At 38.0% G+C, this 26,871-nt stretch overlaps 1 protein-coding gene across 2 annotated transcripts in view; it reads left to right on the forward strand.

Moving 5' to 3' along the window:
- Nucleotides 1-23,498, forward strand: part of BRMS1L (BRMS1 like transcriptional repressor) — a 39,317-nt gene extending 15,819 nt beyond the window's left edge. Inside the window, exons 5-10 of one of the 2 annotated variants that reach the window (XM_070428122.1) lie at nucleotides 13,549-13,645; nucleotides 15,198-15,281; nucleotides 15,962-16,026; nucleotides 17,525-17,564; nucleotides 20,382-20,529; nucleotides 21,948-23,498. In XM_070428122.1, the coding sequence (XP_070284223.1) occupies nucleotides 13,549-13,645; nucleotides 15,198-15,281; nucleotides 15,962-16,026; nucleotides 17,525-17,564; nucleotides 20,382-20,529; nucleotides 21,948-22,065 (552 nt within the window). In that variant the 3' untranslated portion in view covers nucleotides 22,066-23,498. The remainder of the gene's footprint in view (nucleotides 1-13,548; nucleotides 13,646-15,197; nucleotides 15,282-15,961; nucleotides 16,027-17,524; nucleotides 17,565-20,381; nucleotides 20,530-21,947) is intronic. The other variant, XM_070428129.1, reaches the window with a different exon arrangement.
- Nucleotides 23,499-26,871: the final 3,373 nt, after the last annotated feature.

Here is a 26,871-nt window from a genome sequence, read left to right on the forward strand (position 1 = left end):
CTCCATACTGCTTTTCACAGTAGCTGCACCAGTCTGCATTCCCATCAATAGTGCATGAGGGTTCCCGTTTCTCCACATCCTCGCCAGGACTTGTTTGTTGATTTATTGATGATAGTCATTCTGGCAGGTGTAAGATGATATCTCATTGTGGTTTTAGATTAAAAAAAAAATTTTTTTTTAAATTTTTATTTTAGAGAAAGAGGAAGGGAGAGGGAGAGAGAGAGAGAAATACCAATGAGAGAGAAACATCAATCGGCTGCCTCCGGCACGCTTCCCCGCTGGGGACTGAGCCTGGAATTTGGGCATGTGGCCTGACCTGGAATCGAACCTGTGACCTCTTGGTGTGTGGGTCGATGCTCAACCACTGACCCACACCAGCTGGGCTCATTGTGGTTTTAATTTGCATCTCTCTGATGATTAGTGACATTAAGCATCTTTTCGTATGTCTATTGGCCATCTGTATGTCCACTTTGGAGAAGTGTCTATTCAGGTCCTTTGCCCGTATTTCATTTGGATTGTGTGGTGTGTGTTTTTTGGTGTTGAGCTGTAAAAATTTGTTGTTGTTTAGTAACATCTTTTTAAAAGTTATTTTTTATTTTCTGCTGCTGAATAGAAAAGTAATTTTGTATATTGATATTATATCCAATCTTATTTATTTCTCATTTTAATTCTAATAATTTCATTACAGATTTTTAGGTTTTCCATGTAGATTATGTCATTTGTGAATAATGCCAGTTTGTTTCTTTCACTCTGATCTTCCTCGTAACTTATTTTACTTGTCTTATTGGCAATGATAGGACCTCCAGTACAGCATGGAGTAGAAGTGGCAAAAGCAGATCCTTGTTGTGTTCTTGATTTTAAGGGAATGCTTTTAACAGTTTTATAATAAATATATTTACTATTGGGTTTTGGTTAATACTATTTTATTAAGTTAAGGAAATTTACTTTTATTTCTTGTTTTCTAAGAATCTTTACCATGAATAATTGCTAATTTTTATTAAATGCTTTGTCTGCATCGATTGAATTAGTCATAGTTTTTTGCTCTTAATATATTAATGTGGTGGCTTACATTATTAATGGATTTTCTAATGTAAAACTATACTTGGATTCCTGGAATTACTATTTTTCTTGTGTATGGCCAGACTCATTTGCTAATGTTTTGTTTTAGAAGCTTTATTTCTGTGTTTATAAGTTAGATTTAATTTTTAATTCTCATAATGTCTTTAATTTGATTTTAAGATTTATAAAATGAGTTAAGAATATTCAATATTTTTCTCTTCTATATTTAAGATTGCAGTCATTAGTTTCATGAGTGCTTAGTACACCTTGCCTTTATGATATATTTTTTAACAGTCTCATAAAAAAAGATGCAAGAAAGTACAAAAGAATGAGTTTACAACATGATGCCCATCACCCTTGAATATGTAACATATACTTCAGAGAAATGAGGGACATTTTCTTATACAACCACACTACAATCATTAAAATCAGAAAATGTACATTAATATGTTACTATCATCTAATCTTCAGCCTTCATTTAAGTATTAGTAGTTGTCCCAGTAGCACCTTCAGAGCAAAGAGATTCAGTTCAGAATCACATGTCTTTGTCATTGCATTTAGTTGTTATGTCTTTTTAGTTTCCTTCAATGTGGAATACCTCAGTCTGTCTTTGACTTTTGTAAATTTTCCATTTTTGAAAATTTTAGGCTAGTTATTTGCAGAATGTTAATTTTGAATTGTCCTGCTGTTTCTTCATGATCAGAATCAAGTTTTGCATCTTTGGTAGGAATATCACAGCAGTGATATTGTGTTTTTCTTATTGAATTCTATTAAGCAGTGCACAATTTTGATATATTCCATTATTGGTGATGTACACTTTGATCACTTGATTTACTTGGTGTCTTCTAGGTTTCTCTAAACTTACTTTTTTTCTCATTGTGATTAATAAGTATACAGGGGAGAAGTTCTTTGAAGCTATACAAATATCTCATTCCTCATAATACTTTCAATTTATTTACTTATGTAAGTCTGGACTCATTGTTCCTTACTCATTCTTTTTAGTCTGCGTCATCTTTCAATTCCAGAGGAAAGTATATCAGAATTTCTCTCTGTGGTGGTAGATTTGTTAATACCTCTTTGTATTTCCTTTCTTTTTGTTCCAATTTTTTTCTTAATTTCCTAAGAAAACACACATGCATACTGTAATTTTCAAAACAGTAAAGTCATTCACCATGTGAAATTTGGAGGCCCAAAATACTAATGATGAGATGTGCCACAGTGCACATCCACTATCTCAGCTTCCTTAGATCAAAACAATTTGAAACTGAATGCTCATGATTCCAGCTGAAATTTACCTCCCATGGAAATTTTTTCTTTTTTTTTAATTGTTATAAGAACACTTAACATGAGATCTACCCTCTTAACACATTTTAAGTGTGCAATACAGTGTTGTTAACTACCCGTTGAATAGCAATTTTCTATTTCCTCTTCCCCGTACCCCCTGGCAACCACCATTCTACTCTCTGCTTCTGTGTGTTTGACTTGTTTATATACCTCATGTATGTATCATGCAATATTTGTCCCTATGTAACTGGCTTATTTCACTTCACATAGTACTCTAAAATTTCATTCATGTTATAGCATATGACAGGACTTAACTTAATATTTTAGACTGAATAATGTTTCACTGTATGTATATATCACATTTTCTTTATCCATTCGTCCTTCAATATACACTTAGGTTGTTTATCACATATTGGCTATTATGAATGGTGCTGTAATGAACACGGGAGTGCAGTTATCTCTTTGAGACCCTGATATAAATTCTTTTGGGATATTCTCAGAAGGGATTGCTAGATCATGTGCTAGTTCTATTTTTAAAATTTTTTAAATTGATTGATTGATTGCAGAGAAAGAGAGAGAGAGAGAAACTCAATTTGTTGTTCCACTCATGTATGCATTCATTGGTTGATTCTTGTATGTGCCCTGACCGGGGATCAAACCTGCAACCTTGGCATATAAGGAGGACACTCTAACCAACTGACTTACCCAGCCAGGGCAGTAGTTCTATTTTTCATAGTGACCACATCATTTTATATTGCCACCAACTGTGCACAGGGTTCCAATTTCTCTATATCCTCACCAACACTTATCTGTTTTTTGATAATAGCCATTATAACAAGTAGGACATGCTATCTCATTGTGAATTGCATTTTTTTGATGATTAGTGACATTGAGTACTTCTTCACATACCTATTGGCCATTATATATCTTTGGAGAAATGTCTACTCAAGTTCTTTGCCCATTTTTTAATTGAGTTCCTTAAAGTTTGGGTATTAGCCCCTTACCAGATATGTGATTTGCAAATATTTTCTCCTATTCTGTAGGTTGCCTTTTCACTTTAATTGTTCCTTTGCTGTGCAGAAGCTTTTTAGTTTGACATAACCACACTTACCTATTTCTGCTTTTGTTGCCTGTGCTTTTGGTGTCATATCCAAAAAAATCATTACCAAGACCAATGTCAAAAGCTTATTTCCTATATTTTCTTCTACTGGTTTTACAGTTTCAGATCTGCTGGCCTGATCGCCCCTAACCGCCTCTGCCTCCACCCCCGCCACTGTGGCTTTGTCCAGAAGGAGGACCAGACGACCGGAAGATGTCCGGTCTATCTGGTCTAATTAGCATATTACCCTTTTATTAGTATAGATATGCATGGGTTTATTTCTGGGCTCTCTATTCCACTGGTCTATACAGTGGGGCCTTGACTTACGAGTGTCCCGACTAACGAGTTTTTCGAGATACGAGCCGTCTCTCGGCCGATTTTTTTGCTTTGAGTTGCGAGCTAAAATTCCGGTTACGAGCCAGCTTCAGATACCCCACCACTAGTTGGCGCAGCGAACGTCACAGTGAACGCCACAACATCAGCCCACATCACGTGTCTCACTCGTTCACTTTAAGATTTGACATACGAGTAATTTGAGTTACGAGCTCTGCCATGGAACGAATTAAACTCGAAAGTCAAGGCCCCACTGTATGTCTATCTTCATGCCAGTATCATATCTTAATTATTATAGCTTTGTAATATAAGGAAATGTGAGGCCTTCAGTTTTTTTCCTTTTTCTTTTTTTAAAATAAATCTTTATTGTTCAGATTATTACAAATGTTCCTCCTTTTTACCCCTATAGCTCCCCTCCACCTGGTTCCCACCCCACACCCTTACCCCCCCCCCTCCTCATCCATAGGTATAAGATTTTTGTCCAATCTCTTCCTCCACTCCCCACACCCCCTTCCTCCTGAGAATTGCCAGTCCACTCCCTTTCTATGCCCCTGATTCTATTCTATTCACCAGTTTATTCTGTTCATCAGATTTTTTATTCACTTGATTTTTCAAAATATAGTTTTTGATTTTTTTACAGAGAGGAAGGGAGAGGGATAGAGAGTTAGAAACATCTATGAGAGAGAAACATCGATCAGCTGCCTCCTGCACACTCCCTACTGGGGATGTGCCTGCAACCAAGGTACATGCCCTTGACTAGAATCAAACCTGGGACCCTTGAGTCCGCAGGCCGACGCTCTATTCACTGAGCCAAACCGGTTAGGGCTCACTTGATTTTTAATTTCACTTGTTGATAGATATGCATTTGTTGTCACAATTTTTATCTTTACCTTTTTCTTCTTCTTCCTCTTCTTAAAGAATACCCTTCAGCATTTCATATAATACTGGTTTGGTGGTGATGAACTCCTTTAGCTTGTTCTTATCTGTGAAGCTCTTTATCTGACCTTCAATTCTAAATGATAGCTTTGCTGGGTAGAGGAATCTTGGTTATAGGTTCTTGCTATTCGTCACTTTGTATATTTCTTGCCACTCCCTTCTGGCCTGCATAGTTTCTGTTGAGAAATCAGCTGACAGTCGTATGGGTACTCCCTTGTAGGTAACTAACTTTTTTTCTCTTGCTGCTTTTAAGATTCTCTCTTTGTCTTTTGCCCTTAGCATTTTAATTATGATGTATCTTTGTGTGGTCCTCTTTGGATTCCTCTTGGTTGGGGTTCTCTGTGCTTCCTGGACTTGTAAGTCTATTTCTTTCACCAGGTAGGGGAAGTTTTCTGTCATTATTTCTTCAAATAGGTTTTTTAATATCTTGCTCTCTCTCTTCTTCTGGCACCCCCATAATTCAGATGTTGGTACACTTGAAGCTGTCCCAGAGGCTCCTTACACTATCTTCATATTTTTGGATTCTTTTTTCTTTTTGCTTTTCTGGTTGGGTGTTTTTTGCTTCTTCGTATTTCAAATCTTTGACTTGATTCTTGGGATCCTCTAGTCTGCTGTTGGATCTCTGTATATTATTCTTTATTTCAGTCAGTGTATGCTTAATTTCTGATTGGTCCTTTTTCATATCCTTGAGGGTCTCACTAAATTTCTCGGAGGTTTCTAGAAGATTCTTTTTTTTAAAAAATATATTTTATTGATTTTTTACAGAGAGGAAGGGAAAGGGATAGAGAGTTAGAAACATCGATGAGAGAGAAACATCGATCAGCTGCCTCCTGCATACTCCCTACTGGGGATGTGCCCGCAACCAAGGTACGTGCCCTTGACCGGAATCGAACCTGGGACCCTTGAGTCCGCAGGCCGATGCTCTATCCACTGATCCAAACTGGTCAGGGCTAGAAGATTCTTGAGTAACCTTATAACCGTGGTTTTGAACTCTATATCCAGTATTTTGCTTTCATCCATTTCTTTCATTTGTGACTTGTTTCTTTGTCTCCGCATTTTGACTGCTTCCCTGTGTTGATAGAGTGGCCTTGTGTGGTAGGTGTCCTATAGGGCCCAGTGGCTCAGCCTCCCCAATAACCTGAGGTAGACACTCTTGGTGCACTCGTTTGTGGGCTGGGTGCACAGTCCTATTGTAGTTAAGCCTTGATTGCTGTTGGTATCACTGGGAGGAATGACCCCCAGGCCAATTGGTTGTGAAGACTGGCTATGCCTACAATGGAAGAACTGCTGTGCTGGAGACACCCTTATGGGGCAGGACTTGCTTCAGTGGGGCTTTGGTGCTTACTGAGTCTGCCCCTTGAGTGTGTCTCTTATGGATGTGAAAAGTTGTAATCTGTATGGTCTCACACTGACCACTGGGTACACTGGCTCTTGGATCTCCAAGGAGATGCAAAGTCAACCACTGCCTGAGGCCACCCAGCAGGAGCTATAGAGGGATCTTCAGATTCCTCCTCTTTGTTTGGGGTTTGAAAGTGCCCAGATGAGGCCCAGCTGTGAAGCAAGGCCGGCTGCTGCTGCTGAGGCTTGGGCCTTCTTTTGAAAGCTTTGGAGCTTTCTGACCCAGCCGCAGTTTGTTAGTTTTTATGCTGGGAAAGGACAGGCCATTCATATGCAAAAGCCACTGTGCACAGCTTGGGTGGGGTTGTAAATTGGGTGGGGCGGGGTCTCTGGGAATCACCAGGGCGGAACAAACAGCAATGGCTGCTAGTCAGCCCTGCATCAGAGAGGTCCCCACGTCTCCGCATTCTGCACCTTTATGCAGGAACAGTGATTGCTGTGAGTACCTCTGAGAGAAAGCCACCTTGTGTTCTGGCCTGATGCCAGACAGTCTAGTTTTTCCCTGTATGAGTCTGGGTCCGCAGAGTCTCACCCGGAACTGGAGTTCAGAGCAAGCGGGAGCTTGAATCTCCCTCCTGATTGAAAAAAAAACAACAGCACACCCAGTTGCCAGCCCATTTCGTGCGTGCCTCCACACCTCCGCACCTCCTACCAGTCTCAATGCACTTTTTTCTTTCCTTCTGGTTGTAGAACTTCAACTCAGCCAGTGTAGAACTTCCACTCATCCAGTGGTTTTGGATGATTGATGTTTTGTCTTTTAGTTGTAGTTTTGATGTAGTTGTGAGAGGCAGCAAGTACAGGTGTTTACCTATGCCACCTTCTTGGTTCTTCTCTTTTCCTTTTTCTTAAGATCGTTTTAGTATCCGGGGGTCCTTTGTGGTTCCATATGAATTTTAGTATTTTTTTCTTAAATGCCATTGGGATTTTTAAAACATATATATATTTATTGATTTCAGAGAGAAAGGGAGAGGGAGAGCGAGAGATATAGAAACATCAATGATGAGAGAGAATCATCAATTGGCTGCCTCCTGCACGCCTCACACTAGGGATCAAGTCCACAACCCACGTGTGTGCCCTGACCTGGAATTGGACCATGACCTTCTGGTTCATAGGTCGACACTCAACCACTGAGCCACACTGGCTGGGTGGGATTTTGATAGAGATTGCATTGAATTTATAAATCACTTTAGGTAATATGAACATTGTAACAATATTAAGTCTTCCAATCTGTGTACAAGGGATATCTTTTCATTTATATGTTTTCTTTAATTTCTTTCATTATTGTTTTATAGTTTACAGTGTACAGTTCTTTCTTTAGTTAAGTATTTTAATCTTTTTGATGCTATTGTAATTTCTCCTTTTATTTCTATCAGTTTTTTATATATGTTATATATGTATATATACTAACTAGTACATGTTATATTATCAGAATCATACATTTTTAGAATTTTTTATATCTGTTAGTAAATGTTACATTTTATCCTTCTGCTTTCTCTGTAACAATTATTTTTTTTTAAAGACTATTTTGTCTGATAATTAAAACAGCTACCCTATTTGTATTTGGCCTGGCATTTGCCTGAGGGAAGGTTTGTCTATCCTTTTTTCACAACAACATTTCTCTGGCCATCTATTTTAGGTGTATTACTTATAAATAGCATATGATTTGATTTATAATAAATCTATTTTAATCTGTCTTTTTAAAAATAAATTTTTATTGATTTCAGAGAGGAAGGGAGAGAGAGAGATAGAAACATCAATGATGACAGAATCATTGATCAGCTGCCTCCTGCACATCCTCACTGGGGATTGAGCCCGCAACCGGGCACATGCCCTGACCTGGAATTGAACCGTGACCTCCTGGTTCATAGGTTGATGCTCAACCACTGAACCACACCAGCTGGGCATGTACAACTATTTTTTTAAACCTTGGAATTAATAATTGTTTAATTTATTGTTTGTTAGTTTTCTCTGTATTTATCAATTCTTCCCAGAGACTCCAGTAGATCTGTGAAGGTTTTCTAATGCCATTTTCCATGTGATTGAATGCATTAGATAATCCATGAGTGCCGTTTTCTTCTGGTGTCCTCCCTCCAGGGAGCAGTCCTTTCAACCTTCGGTCCCCTGTGCTCCCACTCCATCCTGCTCCATCCTTCAGAGTTTACCAGCTGCTAGAAGTATTTGCTCCTTTTAAGAATGTTATTCAACTTTCAGTTATGAGCATAATGTGATAAGGAAGGCCTTCTGCTTTCCAGGCTTGAATGTATTTTCCCCTGGACTAACTATCCAGATTCCACTTCATTTCTTTTAAGATTTGAAGTAGAAAGTACTCAGACTTTTCCAAATAATTGCTCCTTACTCACATTTTTTTCTTTACAAAGAGCACACTTGCATATAGTGTATGTAGTACATACCTTGGGGTTTTATCTTAGTTTAGTTACCATATTCAGAGATCATGGCAATGCGATTGTGCCCATCCCTTTGTTTGATAACTGCAGGTGTTTGTTGATTTATTTTGTACGTTTCATTAGGTCTTAGGGAAGAGACAGTTTGTGATATGTGTTCATTTGTAATGTTACCCTAGAAGTCTCTCCCTGCTTTTTGAATTCTGAATTTTTAGTGTCTGCAGAGCAATAATATGGATATCAATAATTCATGTAGCCAATACTCTCATTGGATTTTATTTTTTCCTAATTTTTGCATTGCAAGTATGCCATCATTAGCATCCTTTTACATACAACTTTGTTTGAGATTGTTATTTCCTTAGGATGGAATCTCAAAGTGTAATTATTAGATCAAAGGATACAATCATTAAGCCCCTTAATACTTGTTTTTAAATTGCTATCCCAAGTAATTGGATCAGTTTGTATACTAGTATCAGTCAACATTGTGGGTTATAATTGAAAATAAAACTTTGCTAAGAGAAAAATAATATCACATAGTGCACATTTTAATTTCCATTTGTGTTTTTTTTCTCTCTCATTTTGGCCTCTTTTGGCTGTGGGGATGGGTAGTATTTATGTTGTCTTGCTGAGTTAGCCATGCTTGTATAATCCATCTTATGGTTATTGAGCCTTAATCATGTTAGTTTTTTATTGCCATTTTACTTTCATTTGCTTTTAAATTTGATTTTTATGTGATTAAATGTATTAGTCTTTTCCTTTATGGTTTCTCCTAACTTTTGTGTTTTGAAAGGCTTCCTTTATCCCAACATCAAATAAAGAGTCACTATCTTTCATTTAGTTCTTTTAGATTTCATTTTGTAAATTTAACTCTGTAGTCCATTTATTTTCATGTATAATGTGAAACATAGACTCCTGAGTTTTTTCTGTATATAGTTGAACTCATTTCTGTTGTTATTTATTATCAGATTTCCAGATGATTTGAAAAGTCACCTTAATCATATACTAAAATTTCCCTGAATTAGGGTCTGTTCTGAGCTTCTGTTTTTGTTTTTTTGTTAATCCTCACTGGAGGATATTTTCCCATTGATTTTTAGAGAGAGTGGAAGAGAGGGGGATAGAGGGAGAGAGAAAGAGAGAGAGAAACATGGATGTGAGAGAGATATGTCAATTGGTTGCCTCCCATATGAGCTCCCAGTTGGGGCCTTGATCGAACCTGCAACCCAGGTAGATGCCCTTGACTGGCGATCAAACCCTAGACCCTTCGGTGCATGGGCCGACAGTCTATCCACTGAGCCACACTGGCTAGGGCTGTTCTCTGAGCTTTTTTTTTTTTTTAAATATATTTTATTGGTTTTTTTACAGAGAGGAAAGGAGAAGGATAGAGAGTTAGAAACATCAATGAGAGAGAAACATCGATCAGCTGCCTCCTGCACACTCCCTACTGGGTATGTGCCCACAACCAAGGTATATGCCCTTGACTGGAATCGAATCTGGGGCCCTTGAGTCCGCAGGCCGACACTGAGCCAAACCGGTTAGGGCTCTTTGAGCTTTTAAATTCTATTCTGCTTATCTTTTTCTCTCTTAAATAAACACAGCAGTGTTATAGTTTATTGATTTTTTTTAGAGTGAGAGGAATGGAGAAGAGAGAATGCAAAATCAATTGGCTGCCTCCTGCACACCCTCTACAGGGGATGGAGCCTGCAACCCAGGCACCTGTCCTGATTGGGACTTGAACCAGCAACCTTTTAGTGCAGTGGGCGGTGCCCAAGCAACTGAGCCATACCAGCCAAGGCCGTTCTGTTTATCTTTTTATTGCAGTGCAGTATACTTTTAAAAAATGATGATAGCCTTATAATATGTTTCATTCTCTGGTAATGCTAGTCCTTCAAAAATCTCCCAGGACTGGAGAGTCCTGAAGGAAGCTGAAACCCGTGAAGTGCCCAAGTCAGGGAACTGCCAAAAGGAAGCTGGTTCTGAACATGGGCCAGGTTGAGACCAGTGCAAAAATGGAAACTTGGAGCTACATTCCTGCGCTCTTTGAAGCTGCCCTGATGAGAAACAGCATAGGTGTCAGCCTAGGAAAGGGCTCAGGGAGCAGGTTCACTCAATCTATATGTGAAGATTGCAGGCATGTGGGGGTCTTAAAGCCAAATATATAAGTAGTGCCTTTATAAAAGCTAAATTACCTGTTGAACAGAAGTCTCTATGGGCACCTAAGCAATTCGAGTTTGGATGCCCCTTTCTTTTCTTTTCCCATTTTCTTTTCTATTATGACTTTCTTTTCTCCTCAAGGAAGCTCTTTGAGACTCTTACTGGGTTCGGGGTAAGGGAGGGAAGAATAAAGAAATAAGAACGAGAATAGGATCATAAGCTTTAAAACACACATATAATATCTTTAGAGATGCTTCCAAAGCTTCAAACGTTTTAGTCGCATTGTCACTTTTTTTTTTCATTGTAAAAAATGATTAGTGGATTTATTTTAGAGTTTCTGCTTGGCCAAGGGCAAACTTATCAGGAGAAAGAAGAGAACATACCAGTTAAACTCTCATAATCTTAACAAAAGCCCTACCACTTCAGCTCTATAGTTAGAGTCATCTTTAGTTGGAGAATCTGGATCTATTTATAGCTGTCACATACACGGTGGTGGGGTCTGCTCTCACTTTTTCTCTGACATAATATTTTCCAATTCTTGTAGCACAATTTAGAAGAGGCTGGAATATTTCATAAGACTTTACCAACGGCCGGGGAACAAGTAAAAGGAAGTAAACAGAGAATAGCCTGCCATGAGATAATTTTTCATGAGATCTAGTATTTGTCATCTTCAGCTTTGCTTTCCTACTAACTCCTGCTTTGCCTCAAATTCACAAAAGTCATCTTTTCCCTACCACTCAGGAGAATCTTCAAACGTGTGTAGACTCTAAATTTCAAACTTGAAAGCTAGGACTTTATGATTGACACTGGCAATGCTGTCTACCTGGGTGTGGCCTGTGCCTTCCACAAGAAATCATAGCCAACTATACTGCAGTCGCTTCTACAAAATAATCATCTAGTTATATCCCAACTAGAGGCCCGGTGCACAAAACTTTGTGCACTCGGGCGGGGGGGTCCCTCAGCCCGGCCTGTGCCCTCTCCCAGTCTGGGACCCCTTGGGGGATGTCCACCTGCTGGCTTAGGCCCGCTCCCCGGGGGATCGGGCCTAAGCTGGCAGTCAGACATCCCTCTGGCAGCCCAGGAGCCCTTGGGGGATGTCCACTTGCGAGTGGGGACCAGGCCTAAGCTGCAGTTGAACATCCTTAGCGCTGCTGAGGAGGTGGGAAAGGCTCCCACCATCACTGCTGTGCTGGCAGCTGGCAGCCTGGCCTGTGGCTGAGCAGAGATCCCCCTGTGGGAACGCACTGACCACCAGGGGGCAGCTCCTGCATTGAGCATCTGCCCCCTGGTGGTCAGTGTGTGTCATAGTGACCAGTCATTCCCAATCGTTCTGCTGTTAGGGTCAATTTGCATTTATTATATGCCTGGTGCATGGGTGGGGGCTGGCTGGTTTGCCCTGAAGGGTGTCTCGGATCAGGGTGGGGGTCTTGCTGGAGTGCCTGGCCAGCCTGGGTGAGGGGCTGAGGGCTGTTTGCAGGCTGGCCAAGACCCCCAGCAGGGACCCTCACCCCATGAGGTATGGCCAGCCTGGGTGAGGGACTGATGGCTGTTTGCAGGCTGGCCACAGCCCCTTCAGTGTGGGGGTCCCCACTGGAGTGCCTGGCCAGCCTGGGTGAGGGACTGATGGCTGTTTGCAGGCTGGCCACAGCCCCTTCAGGGTGGGGATCCCCGCTGGGGTGCCTGGCCAGCCTGGGTGAGGGGCTGATGGCTGTTTGCAGGCTGGCCACAGCCCCTTCAGTGAGGGGGTCCCAAATGGGGTGCCTGGCCCGCCTGGGTGAGGGGCTGATGGCTGCAAGTTGGCCACGGCCCCCAGCCACCCAAGCTCCCAGTGGAGGCTGGCTGGAAGCAAGTATCTGGGATTTATTTATCTTCTATAATTGAAACTTTGTTGCCTTTAGCGGAGGCCACAGCCAGCCAGGGCAGGCGGGAAGCTTGGCTTCCTCCATCGCTGGGGCAACCAAGCCTCCTGCTTGCTCCAGCTCCGTGGCTTCCAGCTGCCATCTCGGTTGGGTTACTTTGCATATAGTCGCTCTGATTGGCTGGTGGGCGTGGCTTGGGCATAGCGAAGGTACAGTCAATTTGCATGTTTCTCTTTTATTAGATAGCCTAATATCCTTACTAGCAATAAGCATGTGGTGAGTGGCTTGGGAATCTGTCTTAAGTACTTTATATAATGAATGTAAAGATATGTTCATTATGGCTTTTCAAATAAGGGGTACAGTGCTATATAAAACAACAATGGACTAGAACTAGTAGACCTGGGTTCTAGTCTGATTTGCCAGTAAACAGCCTTGCCTCTTGTACCAAGTCACTCAATTCTTCCATAGATAGTTTTGTTGCAAGATTTGGATATAGTTAGTCTATAACTTTATGATTTTGACTATAATTGAATTATTATAAAATTTGTACTTGAATCTTTCTCTTTGTGGTATATTAATCTATTTTAATATTATGCTGAGATATTAGTGAGGAATAAAGGCCCAATTACTGTTCCAATGAGGAAATATGATCCATTTTATAAAGTTATACTTTATTGGACAGGTTCTCCATTATGGTGACAGGTGGGACCTGCTTATGTTTAAGATGAGACATGGAGCTTATTATGAGTTTCTTATAAAGTAAATAACTTCTTTAATTATCACATACAAATTTAGATGTCCTTAAGCAGTTTAATTGCATGTAGTTAAATCTGTATTTAGATTCTGTATTTTCTGGTTTTATTTCTTTCATATTTTGACTTTTCATCTTTAAAATACTTAAGTTGGAATAAAAAAGCAAACAAAAGCATCATTTGTTAAAGTACTTTAAGAATAAGTTATTTAGTATTCTTAGTTAAGATAGACCAAATTTTCCTTTCTACTAATGTGTAATCTTTTTTTTTTTTAGAGTGAAAAGCTTTTGTTATATGATACAGTCCAAAGTGAACTAGAGGAGAAGATCAGAAGGCTTGAAGAGGACAGGCACAGCATTGATATTACCTCAGGTAATGGGAATGATGTGACTGTGATGTTTAGTTTAGGTGACACTGAACCTTTGACTTATTATAATGTCTCACTAGAGCAGTGGTTCTCAACCTGTGGGTCGCGATCCCTTTGGCGGTCAAACGACCCTTTCACAGGGGTCGCCTAAGACCATCCTGCATATAAGGTATTTACATTACAATTCATAACAGTAGCAACATTGCAGTTATGAAGTAGCAATGAAAATAATTTTATGGTTGGGTCACAGCATCAGGAACTATATTTGAAGGGCCAGAAGGTTGAGAACCACTGCACTAGAGGCCCGATGCACAAAATTCGTGCAAGGAGCTCAGCCCTTGCAGCCGTAGCGGCTTGCCTCTCCTAATATAAATGTTATGTAAAAGAAGTCTTCTAATGAGAGGGGAGAAGGGGAAACTTCTAAACAATCGGTAAGATTGTGATTGTTGCTTTGATTTGAACTCAGACTTCAGAAAGATGTAGAAAATGGAGCACATTAAAAGGGACAAAATAGAAGTTTGACAGGAACTATAAGAATAAGAATAATATACTATAAGAATGGTAAGAATATAATTTTTTTTATAAATTTACTTACTGATATTTTTTAGAGAGAGAGAGAGGAAGGGAGGAAGGGAAACACAGAAAGAGAAACATTGATTTTGTGGTTCTGCTTATTTATGCAATCATTGGTTGCTTCTGTATGTGCCCTGACCAGGAATCGAACCCACAAGTTTGGTATATTGGGATGACACTCTAACCAACTGAGCTACCTGGCCAGGGCAAGAATATTATTATTTTATGAGAATAGTATTGGAAGATAATGGGAGTAGGCTTTGAAGGCAGCTGTAGTATATATATATATTCCCTCTAAGTTTTGAAACATTGTCATGTGGAAGAAGGAATAAAAACCTCTAACCACACAAACTAGGACAAATGGGTAGAAGTTACAAGGAGGCAGATTTGTGTCTTAGATGAAGGAAAAACTTGCTAATTAGTCCAATGCGAAATTGGCTTTTTCAGGGGTGTTGTGGAAAGGCTTTCTCCACTAAATGGATTACTTACTGGGTTGTCCTACAGTTCTTGCATATGCATTATTTTATTTTTCTACAAATTCTGTTTCTTTGTATAGAGTAGACATAGTGGAGTCAGACAAGCTGAGCTTAATGCCACTGCTCCATTACCTCTAGTCAAGGGTGACCAGGGGTGACAGTCACTTTAGCTTTTCTAATTGGTCTGTTTGTCTGTAAAACTGAAGCAATGAGAATACCTCCCTCAGAGGTAGCTTTGAGGATTAGTTGAGACAATTCATGTATATTCAACAAAGTGCCTGATATATGTTGCCCAGTTATTAGTTATTAAGTGTCAAGTTGATTTTTACTTCAATAAAAGCAGAGAAAACTTCATAAATATATAGCTGCTCATGAAATTCTCGTAGTCACGTATCTACACACATATACATAACCGCCAATGAAATTTTGCTACCTTGAAATTATAGTCTCTTTTTCCTCCTTTGGTCTCCAGGAATCAGCTAATACTTAATTTTTATTTACTTGCCAGAGCTGTGGAATGACGAGCTTCAGTCAAGAAAAAAGAGGAAGGATCCTTTCAGTCCTGACAAAAAGAAGCCAGTTGTTGTTTCAGATATCCTTTTCCGAATTTCTTGGGTTTTTGTTGTTGTTGTGGTTGTTGCCTTATGTATATTTTTGCACTGGACATACCTTTATAACTTTTATTAGTATACATTGCCTTTATTTGCAAGATTGTAATAAGCAAAAGATAATTTATAAAACTGATTAAAGGCATAAGAATATACTAGTAATTTAGATTAAGAGGGACAGGGGAGGAATAGAAATTTAGTTATAATCTCAACTTCAGAAGTTAATATGGCTTTTTAGTTCACAGGAGCTTTGATGTGAAATAGCTGTTTAGTATATAGCACAATTACATAATTCTTGTGTGCTTTTTAACTTTTTTTAATGTTTCTCAATGTGGAGTGTCTTTAAGTTAATATGTGCATGCAATCTTGGCATTCCTTATGGTACCCTACCATTTTCCCCTGACTTTTCCCCCATTTCAAAACAGTGACTAGGTTGGTGCTATATCTGACAAGGATATATGTAGAATTGAGAGAATATGGTTAATAACATCTGAAGTATTGTTTATCCTGGTACTAAGGTTTTTGAAGAATAATTGAAGTCAGAAATCAGCATGCCAAGGGATTATATCCAGAAATTATTATTCTATTCTTTGAAAAACAACAGTTTGAAAGTATAATTCACAATGTGAAATTCTTATAGTTAAAATGTCCTTGACTTTTCAACGTCCATATATAGTTTATATGCTACAAGACCTTGATATTCTTGAAGACTGGACAACAATTCGGAAGGTATGATTAACAAGCAATGGAATACAAGTATATTTTTATAGTTTACTTTTTAAGATTCTATGGTTTTTCACTAGTACATTAAGATATGATTATTATAAATATACTTTACTTTACCACAGTTTCTCTAAGGCAGTTAACACTAATACAGATAACAGTGAATTGAAGGAGTATTTTGAGAAATACTCCTTCAGTTTGTTTTTTTCTTGTAATCCTATCTAGTAAAGAGGGAATATGCTAATTAACCCCATGCTGTCATGAAGATGGTGGTGCCTACAGCCAATAAGGAGGGAATATGCTAATTGACTGTCACGCCCTCAAAGATGGTGACACCCACAGCCACAAGATGACTGGCAGGGGAGTGCAGTTGGGGGCAACTGGATCAGCAGGGGAGGGCAGTTGGGGGCGATCGGGCCAACGGGAGTGGTTAGGGGGCAGTCAGGCAGGCAGGCAGGCAAACAGTTGGGAGCCAGCAGTCCCAGATTGTGAGAGGGATGTCCCCCGAGGGGTCTCAGATTGGAGAGGGTGCAGGCTGGGTTGAGGGGACCCCCCCACCCCAGTGCACGAATTTCATGCACTAGGCCTCTAGTAATGTCATTAATAATATATGTAAAAGTACAGAAGAACATTTATCTAGGTTGCCCCAAAGTAATAATAAATAACCATTTTGTGCCCAGTTCTTAGCCTGGTCCTGGCTCACAGAAGGCACTCAATAAATATTTATTAAATGAATGAAAATGAAAATTTTAACCTTTATTATATGTTTTGCACTTTGTCATCAGAGATTCAAGAATTCTAGGATTTTCTGTGCTTGTTTGAAAGTGGAGCTTTTGTTTTCCTTAATAATTTTTCGATTTTTACAAACTTTTTAGTTGAAAATGAGAGATTATTTCAGGTATTAATAATACTTCCCAGAGAAAAGATCATATATATATATATATATATATATATATATATATTTAAAAACTTAAAAAATATTTTTTTTAGAGCGAAAAAGAGAAAGAGAAACATTGATGTGAGAGAGAAACTTTGATTGTTGCCTCCTGCATGCACCCTGACGAGGGATTGAACCCTCAACGAGGGTATGTGCCCTGACCAGGAATCAAATCTGCCATGTGACCACACTCCAAACAACTGAGCCATACCAAGCAGGGCTAAAACTTTTTTTATTTACTGATTTTTAGAGAGAGAGACATCAATATGTTGTTCCACTTATTATGCATTCATTGGTTGATTCTTGTATGTGCCCTGACCGGGATTCGAACCTGCAAACCTTGGCGTATTGGACCATGGTCTAACCAACTGAGCTACCTGGCCAGGGCTCATATATATTCTTTATGGTCTTAGACATTAACAACTTATTAGAAGAGCTAAGATTATATTTCACTGTGCTTGTTATTGAGCTTATCTATCAGTAGTCACTGTATATGTTAAATAGATACCAAAATACACTTTGTGGACTCAGACAACATCTTTCTTCCTTTTTTTTTTTCTCAATTAGGCGATGGCTACACTGGGTCCACACAGAGTGAAGACAGAACGTAAGTCATTTAGTCTGAGCTCAGAAATCTTTATGGAGACTGTTGAATCAGGGTTAAGTCAGCTACATACAAAAGAGCTTCCCCTGTCAGTGGTTTCATTTCATCAGAGCACACTATACCTGAAATTATGAGGAATCCTCTGGAGTCTTTGCCTCATATAAAAGTTTCAAGATTTCTGAATGAAATGTATTTCTTCTTTCAGTGTTTCAGCTACATTACTATTGATAATAGTGGATCAGTAATTTTAAAAGTATTTATTTAGTCTTTTTTTTTATGGGCCCAATAATTCTATAAGGGAGGTGTTTGGAGTCCACGGGAATCTTCTGGAATTATGGGCAACAGTTCTTCTGTACCTGCATTTTCTGGGAGAGAAATTAGAGTGCTAGCAGTGTAATCCATCAGAAAAATTTACACACCGCTAAGATTTACACATCTGCTATACCTTAGTAAAATTTATATCCAATTATACTTTTTTGACTTCTTTAAAAGTCTGAAAATCACTGCTGAGTTGAGGTCTGAGTCCAACAACCACAAGAAATGAGTTCCAACCACAACCATGTGCCTAGAAGAGGACCCAGGGCCTCCAGCCCTGACCAGCACCCCCAGTGCAGCCTTGTGAGGCCCTGAGCAGAGGACCAGCTCACCTGTGTCTACACCGGGGGAATGTTTAAATTGTCAGTTTTTATTATGATTCCTTAGGACTCAGGCAATGCCTAATAGTTTCTCTTCATTTTCAACTTTCAAATCTAAGTCCAGTTGGCTCTCTGAATCAGGATGTTTTACCAAGCAAAGGAGAAAATAGAGGAATGTGTGACACCCAGGAAGCAGGAGATTCAGCATACATGAGTCAGAGGACATTCTCATGGTTGTGAAAGGGGATCCCAGAGTGTCACTTTGCAACAAGCCCTGATCATAGCTAGCCTTTTGTAGATTCCTTCAAGAGAGATGTTTTTAAGAAAAAAACAACAACAACACACACACACACACAAATAAATACAGATTACCTCACATGTTTGAGGGTATAACAAAATGATTCACATATTTCTTATGGAGAGTCTGGACATGAATTAGTGATAGATACATTATAAAAAATTCAGCAATCAGCATATCATACCAATACCCCAAGAAACAGTGTTTTTAACTCCAGGGGAAAAATAAGTTGTTAAGGAAAAAAAATGCTATTATGTTATTGTACATTGTTTACCACATTTACATTTAAAGTCATATTAATAAAACACAAAATACTGAAAAGAAAAATCACTGTCAAAGTAGTGATGGACATTGTTGTCTAGGATAACTTTCTTTCGTGCCTTCTTTCACTACATATGAAATTTCTAATTCTTCTAAGAACAGTGAAGCTAGATTTTTAAAATACATGTTTTAAATACTAAAAAGTACATTACAACAGATAAAGTCTATAATAATAAAAGCATAATATGCTAATTAGACCGGATGTCCTTCTGGATGTCCTTCTGGATGTCCTTCTGGACGAAGCCGGGGCTTTGAGGGAAGCCCGGGTCCCAGGTGCCGGCAGCGGGGGGAAGGAAGGCCTACTCTTGCACGAATTTCATGCATCAGGCCTCTAGTAATCTATTAGAGCTCAAATTCTATTTTATATTTAACCCAAGGATTAATCTTTAAACTTTATTATTAGGTTATGAAATTTTGGCAGTACTGTACTAAAATGCTTTCCTTAGAAATTAACTGGCAGGGTAACTATCTAAACCTCTAGGTTGTTTACATTTTGAGTCATGAATTCCTTTGAGGATCTTACTATACTATTGCTTAGGTCTCCTCCCCATTTCTGTTGTCTGTAGCATTGTGCCCTGTTTGTTTTCTTCGTGGCACTTACCACAATTAGTAATTTTTTATTTATTGTTTACATGTTTATCTGTCTCCTGACAGGATTGTAAGCTCCACAAAGGTCAGAATCATATTTCTTTCAGTCACAGTGCTCAGAAAACATTTTGTTGAATGAATGAACGAACAAACGAATGAATGAGTGAGTGAATGAATACTTATTGAACACCTTCTGCATATCAGGCACTACTTGAGGCTCTGGGAATACAACGATACAAGAGAAGGACCCCCAGCAATTTGTTGGGGGAGGAAGAAAAATATATATGAAAAGATATAATTAACAAGATAATGACAAATTGTAATAATTGCTATGAAGGAAATATAACGTTGTGATGAAGATTAACTGAGGAGTTAGGGTGGTTGGAGAAGACTTTTCTGAGGTGGTGACATTTGAATGATAAAGAGGTGTCTGCTTCATAGTGTACTCTTGACAATGTTCTTTTATAAAGAACATTTTTTCTCTGCATGAGTTTACCTGATTAATGCCAAATCATTTCTAGGACATAAAAAAAAGGAAGTTCTACTTAGGACATTTCCCTTTTAGGATCAAAGGCCTGGAAACTCTTGGAATATCTATTAAACTCTTTCTTTGGAATTGTCAGCTGCTGGGGAGAGAATATGAAAAATATGATTTTCAATGGAAACATGGCAATTGATATTTTAACTCCTATTTAAAATTGGCCTTAGTAATTGATAGTGTCCTGCTTTTCCTTCTGGCACTTGCCTAGTTAATAGATGATTTAGTGTACATTATTTAGCTTTGTTTAGTACTTATATTGAAAATTTTGTGAATTACATTTAAAAAGTAAGAAATTAAATTTTCTTATTTCTATTAGATTTAGGTTTGTTATATAAGAAACATTTTTAGTGTTTTTTCACATACCGTATATGCATGAATTGGTGTTAATTCTTAATGTTCTGCACTTTTGTTCTGACAGTGTCTTATTAATATAACAGTTTTTGAACTGATCCCTTTAGCACCTGTGAAACTTGAAAAACATCTGCACAGTGCTAGATCTGAAGAGGGAAGATTGTATTATGATGGTGAATGGTATATACGTGGACAAACAATATGTATTGACAAAAAAGATGAATGTCCTACAAGGTAAAACACCTTTATCATTTCAGTGTTTACAACATTGTTGTTAATAAATATTTGCTGCCTCCATAGTATATTCATAATTAGTTGCCTGTGGATCCTTTCTTTCTCTTAATATATCATTTGATTAGCATGTGTGTACAGCATGTTAATCTTTATATAACAGAGTTGCATAGTAAGTTCTTGAACACAAGCATTAGCACAATGGAAATCTTGGAATTATTTAGCTAGGTAAGAGATCCTATTTGTTAATTCTTACAGTAGATGACCTTTAAATCAGAGAATTGTGCATTTGACAGTGTGCTTCCATAGTGTGTGGGTCTATCAATCCTCCCCTTTCTTTTTGGTGTGTGACAGTATTTTGGATAGGAAGAATTTGGATCAATTAAAGTAGGAAAGGAATGGAAAATGCATGAAAACTTTAAGAGTAACAGTAATTAAAGTATAACTTGAAAACTGAAAATAGTCTTTTAAAATACTTAATCTGTCTAGGCTTAAATAAAGTTTATATAATTTACTTATATAGCCTTCTAAGTTTTATCTGGTTGTGACCTTTGAAAAATATTAATGCTAATTACTGCTTTAATTCTTTCAGTAGTTAAAGATATAATTCTCAGAGTAGTAACCATTAACATTAGAAAATATCTTTCTAGATTTCAGTGGTAAGTAAAGTATAGAATATTCAACTTGCATTTAGTATAGAATGTTCATTTTCCAAATACAGTGGTTTTAATTGGATTGTAATTTCATCTTTAAATTTTTAGGATACCAGGAGCATTATGTATAGAAACTTCTCTCAGAAGCTCATTAAGCTGATTACTAAGTTATAGATGATACCCCTGGATTCTTGGCTTTCTCTTATTACTTTGGAAATGTTTACTATTACTTAGTATAATTGTGGTTTAAAAAGATGAAATAGCAGAGGAGACAAACAAAAATCTATTTTTAAAAAGATTTCTATATTGAGATGAGTAGTGTCCAAAAAATTTGTACAATTGCCATAGAGGCTTGACACTGGGAATTAGGGATTAGTATTTGAAAGATTTTCTACAGCTAAGACTGAGATGAGTTGGAGGTGTAATGTCATATAAGTAGTGGTTTTTAGCTCCACTCTGTTTTTTGGGGGGTGTGGAGGGGTAAGGTGGGAATTGAGTAGGGACAATGTATATTTATTTAATAATTCAATAATAAATCTTACCAAGTATTAGAAAAGGAAAGGAAATGATCTATTAGGTGTTGCTAGATGTGCTATTTTTGACAACATGACCAGATGATTGTCAGTATTCTGGTAAAAGGCAATTGTGTACCTGAATCTACTCTTGTCGTCCAGTTATTTCGATTTTATAGCTAGTACTCGGGAACGAGTAGAGGAAGAATGTTGTGATTCATTCATTCATTCCTTTTTTCCCCCCAATCCTTTTTAGTGCCGTAATTACAACAATTAACCATGATGAAGTTTGGTTTAAGAGGCCTGATGGAAGCAAATCTAAGCTTTACATTTCACAGCTACAGAAAGGAAAATATTCAATTAAACATTCATAATCACGATTTAAGTGTTATATAAATCTACCTTATTAGTGTTACCAAATGTGATGTGCCATGGGAGTAAAAATGTATTCAATGACTTTAATAGTCTTGCTGAATCATGAGAGACTGTATTTGTAGGTGGTATTCTAAGTAGACCTTATACTGATATGTTACTAAAAGAGAAAAAATGTTTAATTGTGATCATTACGTTTATTTGCCTTTTAGGTCCAATGACCAATAGGTGTATATGGTAGGGGTTTCTTATTAAATGTTTTTATGCAAATCTGTGTTTAGTGAACTGTGTTGCTAAATGGCTAATTTTATCTGCATTTTTTAAAATTTTCCATATCTTTGTCACTCATTATGTGTTTGTAAATAAGCCTCATAAAACGTTTCTTATAAATGGTTTGTACTAGTATATTAGTGTTTAATCAGGATTGAAATTAATCATATTTATGTATGTATATATGGCATTATCAGCTTGTTTAGAACTGATGGCCTTACTTTACAATCTTTTTTACCCAAAATTAAGCTATTGGGTTTGACAGCTAAAAGGAGCACTTTTGTAGACTAGTAGCTTTCTTTCTCCTCTTCTTTGATTGTATGGTGGTGACCTATTTTTACAAATGATACTTAATGTTAATTAGTAAAATTAGTGTCAAGTAATAACATGCTTCTATGTATATTTCTTGTGAGCCTTTAGAGAGCAGGTGTTTATGCTGCAGCATAAGTGGTGGACAGTAACTGACAGTATTGTGGTGCTTGCTGTGCATTCTGATCTTCAAAACAGATTTTTGGTAAGCATTTTCCAGAGGTAAAAGTAGTTCCTTATCCTAATTTTATTCCTAGGGCAAAATAGACAGCGATAATTTCCTCGAATTCTCAAATTAGAAGTTTTATCTACACTTCTACTAAATTCTATATTTTAAGGGCACTTGGTGCAATTTAGAAAGTATTGGCCTCTCTTCTCTTAGCCACATTCAAAATTAACTTCTGAAACCTCAGGAACAGTACAAATAATCAAAACCCTCAATGTGGCAGCACAGTGGCTGTAGTGTATATTAGGGTACAACCAAATCAAGTATTCCTGTGGTCTTGTGCACTTTAATGTCTGTTATAATGAGACTTAAGAGGATGAGGAAGAGATCTACTTATCAACACTTAGGGCAGGAATAGCTGCATTATTCCGTTTGTTTTCTTACTGTTTTACCTCTGCAAACAGCTTCCTGTGTGGATCACTACTTCATAGTTGCCAAATGTTAAAGTATTTGACATCTGAAATTCATTATCAGTAAAGTTATGTACTTTGTTCTGTTTCTGATTAACTGTGGCAAATGTACATAATGTCGTAATCTGATAGTATTTGACAGTACTTATGTATACAATGTTTCATAAGCATTTTTAATAAGATTTGTATTTTTAAATTTAGTATATAATAAAAAGATGTGTTTGAGTGTCATTTGTAGTGTCTTGAATTACTTGTGTATAAGTTCTTTTGTTATTTATAATCTACTTCTAAGAAGGATTTGAACCAATTTACATTAATAGATACAGAGTGTTGAACAAATGTTTTTGCTTCCCTAAAGCACAATTCGACCTCTATTGGGGCATATTTAGACACAGAAGATAGCTAATTTATACTTAATTTAAAAATATGTGTATGTTTTACTTTTTAAATAAGCATACTGTATAAGTTGTGAAATTCTAAATAGAAAATTTTAATACTAATTTATCAATTTATTAGTTAATTTATTTATTTTGAGAGTATGTTTATTAAAGCTAGGGACAGTGAAACCAAGGAAGGGCTTAGGGTAAAAGAAGCAACAGAGCCTAGGCGGTGCTCTGCTTTGGCTGTCTGGAAACGTTAGAGCAGTGATGGCGAACCTGTGACACGCGTGTCAGAGGTGACACGCGAACTCATTTTTTGGTTGATTTTTCTTTGTTAAATGGCATTTAAATGTATAAAATAAATATCAAAAATATAAATCTTTGTTTTACTATGGTTGCAAATATCAAAAAATTTCTATATGTGACACAACACCAGAGTTAAGTTAGGGTTTTTCAAAATGCTGACACGCCGAGCTCAAAAGGTTCGCCATCACTGCGCTAGAGGAAAGGACTAAGCCATGTTGGGGTTGCTTTTAGCTGACTGGGAATTGAAAGAAAAGGGGGCCTTGGAGACAGGTTCCGGGGGTTAGCTCGGGACCAGCTGGTGCTGCTCGTTGCTCTGCTGGTTGCAAGTCTCCTAGGGACCCTTTAGATTTGTTAGGAGAGAAAAGTAAAGATGCATGCCTGAGAGGGAAAAAAGGCATGGGCATGCTCTTGAGAGAGCCCTCGCTGGGCCTTTCTCTGGCGGGTTCTTTTCTATTTTCTAAAGGCAGGAATTGTAGAGGAGGTCTTAGACGAGGACCTCAATAAAATTCCATCGGCTTTATGCTGATGCACCAAAACGATGTTCCCCTGACTTCGTCCATCCTTGGGTGTGGTTGGCCCAAAAGGCACTGATTGGATTTCTGATAACTGTCTTCCGGAGTAGGATGATGTACACTTTTCCTCCCTCTGGTTGGGGAGGAGAATTGTGAATCATTTACTCTCAAGTGTCTTTGGTTAGGGAAGATAGGGTTTTGCGATTTACTAGATGGCTATAACCTGCTTGGCTATTTAACTATCTGTCTCAGTTTCCCTAATTCCCCTTGTCCTGACTTACCTGTCTCATTACCTCCTCAAAAACTTCCCTGAGATATTTTAGAGATGATGAGGGAGGACAGTCTGGCTTCAGTAACTGTTTGCTGCTGCTGAAGGTCATGGTCCCTGCCTGTGTAGAGTATGGAAGTCTCTCCCTGCCTGATCTAAGGGCGACAAGGGAATGGGATCCAAGACTGGAGCAGAGGAATTGTGAGCTGGTTCTTCTAAAGGAGAGATGGGCCAGAAGCATCGTCCTCTTGGTATGGAATTGTTGCATCCTGGGGACATTACGAGACCTCCAGTACCAGGATTTGGGGCATGGGATGAAGCGTCAATTCAGTTATTCCTTAGAGTGTTATACATCTTCGTCCAGTTTAAAGGTATGATTTGAAAGTTTATTTTTAGAAATCTGTAATTTAGAATAAGAGTTCTTTCCATGGATTTTTCTAAATACATAACACATCTGCAAATGCATCAGAGTAAGGCAATGACTGTTTCAAAATGACGAAAACTTAAAATGACATGGTTATAGAAATACAGGAAAATCCTGGTCCTTCTAACAGAGTGAAAAAAAAACAATTTCCAACTCTGTATTAACTTACTTTTGATGTTTAAATTCACTGACTTAATTAAAATCATTATTCAGCTTAACCATATAACTCTCCCTCAAGATTTCTCTTCACAAACCTACAACTTTCACAAACCTTCTATAGTTTTTATTTTAAAAACTATGATTTAACACATTTACTTTCAAAACTTTAATATTTATATATACCTATTTCATAATATTGATATTATTCAGGTAAACTTATGCAAACCTATGACTATAGAATATATTTTGGCAGTTTGCTGTTAGACTTCTAGTGAAAAGGTCTAGGGGAATTGTTAGAATCTGTGAAGTGTGATGTAGCTGCTATTGCTGCTATTATGTTTAGGTCAGCCTCTGTCTTAGGATCAATTTAAGGGCCTTTCCTGTCACAGCTCCCAGTATTTCATGTTTTCAGTTCACCCCTTCCTGCTATCTCCCATTTAAAAATCCAATCACAACTAACCCAACTTATTGCTAATAATTATTAACACCGTATTGGTATACTCCTCATTCTCTCCCTTTTCTCACTGTTCATTTTGGTAGGCTGGGCACTAAGTACTTTTTATTGCAGCCTCCCTCATATAAAAGTTGTTCTGAGATACATATTGTTACTTAGAACTCAAATACCACTGACAGCCGTGTACATACACCTCACTGATAGTTACTTAAAACGAAGAACAGGGATGTTGGCTGTTATTTCTAAAATTTTCTCTTTGGACCCAGTAAATCCTATACACTAAAATGGAACTAAAATGAAGTTATAAGATAAGGAAAATGGATGTAGGATAAATGAATATAGTAGTTAGGGTTTATGTAGTTTCTTGCCAAATTGGAATGTAAACTATTTTAATTGCTGAAGATAAGGAAATCTAAAATATTTTTAAAGAATACAAAAGCTCAGAATCGGGGTAGAGAAAAGGCACGTTCCTTATATTGTCTTTATGAATGAACTACAGGATTGTGGCTCTTGTGGGATTACTGAGGCAGTTTCCCCTGTTGTTCACTGTGGCCCAGAGTCTCGCCCTTTACTTCATCGGCCCAGGAACTTGAACTTTATATGTATGTCTTGTTGTGAGCTGAATTGTGTCTCCACATTCATATGTTGAAGCCATCACCCTTGGGACCTTACAATGTGACTGTATTTGGAGATAGTACCTTTAGAGATGTGATTAAGTTAAAGTGAAGCTCTTGGGTTGGGGCCCAATCCAATCTGACTATTGTCTTATAAAGAAGAGGAAATTTGGACACCAGAGGAAAGACCAGGCAAGGACACAGCAGGAAGGCAACTATCCGCAAGCCAAGGGAGAGGCCCCAGAAGAAACAAAGCTTCGGACGCCCTGATTCTGGACTGGTAGCCCCCCAACTGTGAGAAAACAAGTTTTGTTGGTTAGGCCATCCAGTCTGTGGTATTCTGTTATGGCAGCCCAAGCAACTGATACATGCCCCGAAGTGACAGCTCTGGGGAAGTTAGACTGACCAACTCACAGGATTGAAATGACAGCTGAGTGTCCACTTACATTGGTAAGCGTAACTGAGAAGGAGGACAC

The sequence above is a fragment of the Myotis yumanensis genome, unplaced genomic scaffold (assembly GCF_028538775.1).
Source record: "Myotis yumanensis isolate MYYU_CA2020_CCGP unplaced genomic scaffold, mMyoYum1.0.hap1 SCAF_1, whole genome shotgun sequence".
In the NCBI taxonomy this organism is placed as follows: domain Eukaryota; kingdom Metazoa; phylum Chordata; class Mammalia; order Chiroptera; family Vespertilionidae; genus Myotis; species Myotis yumanensis.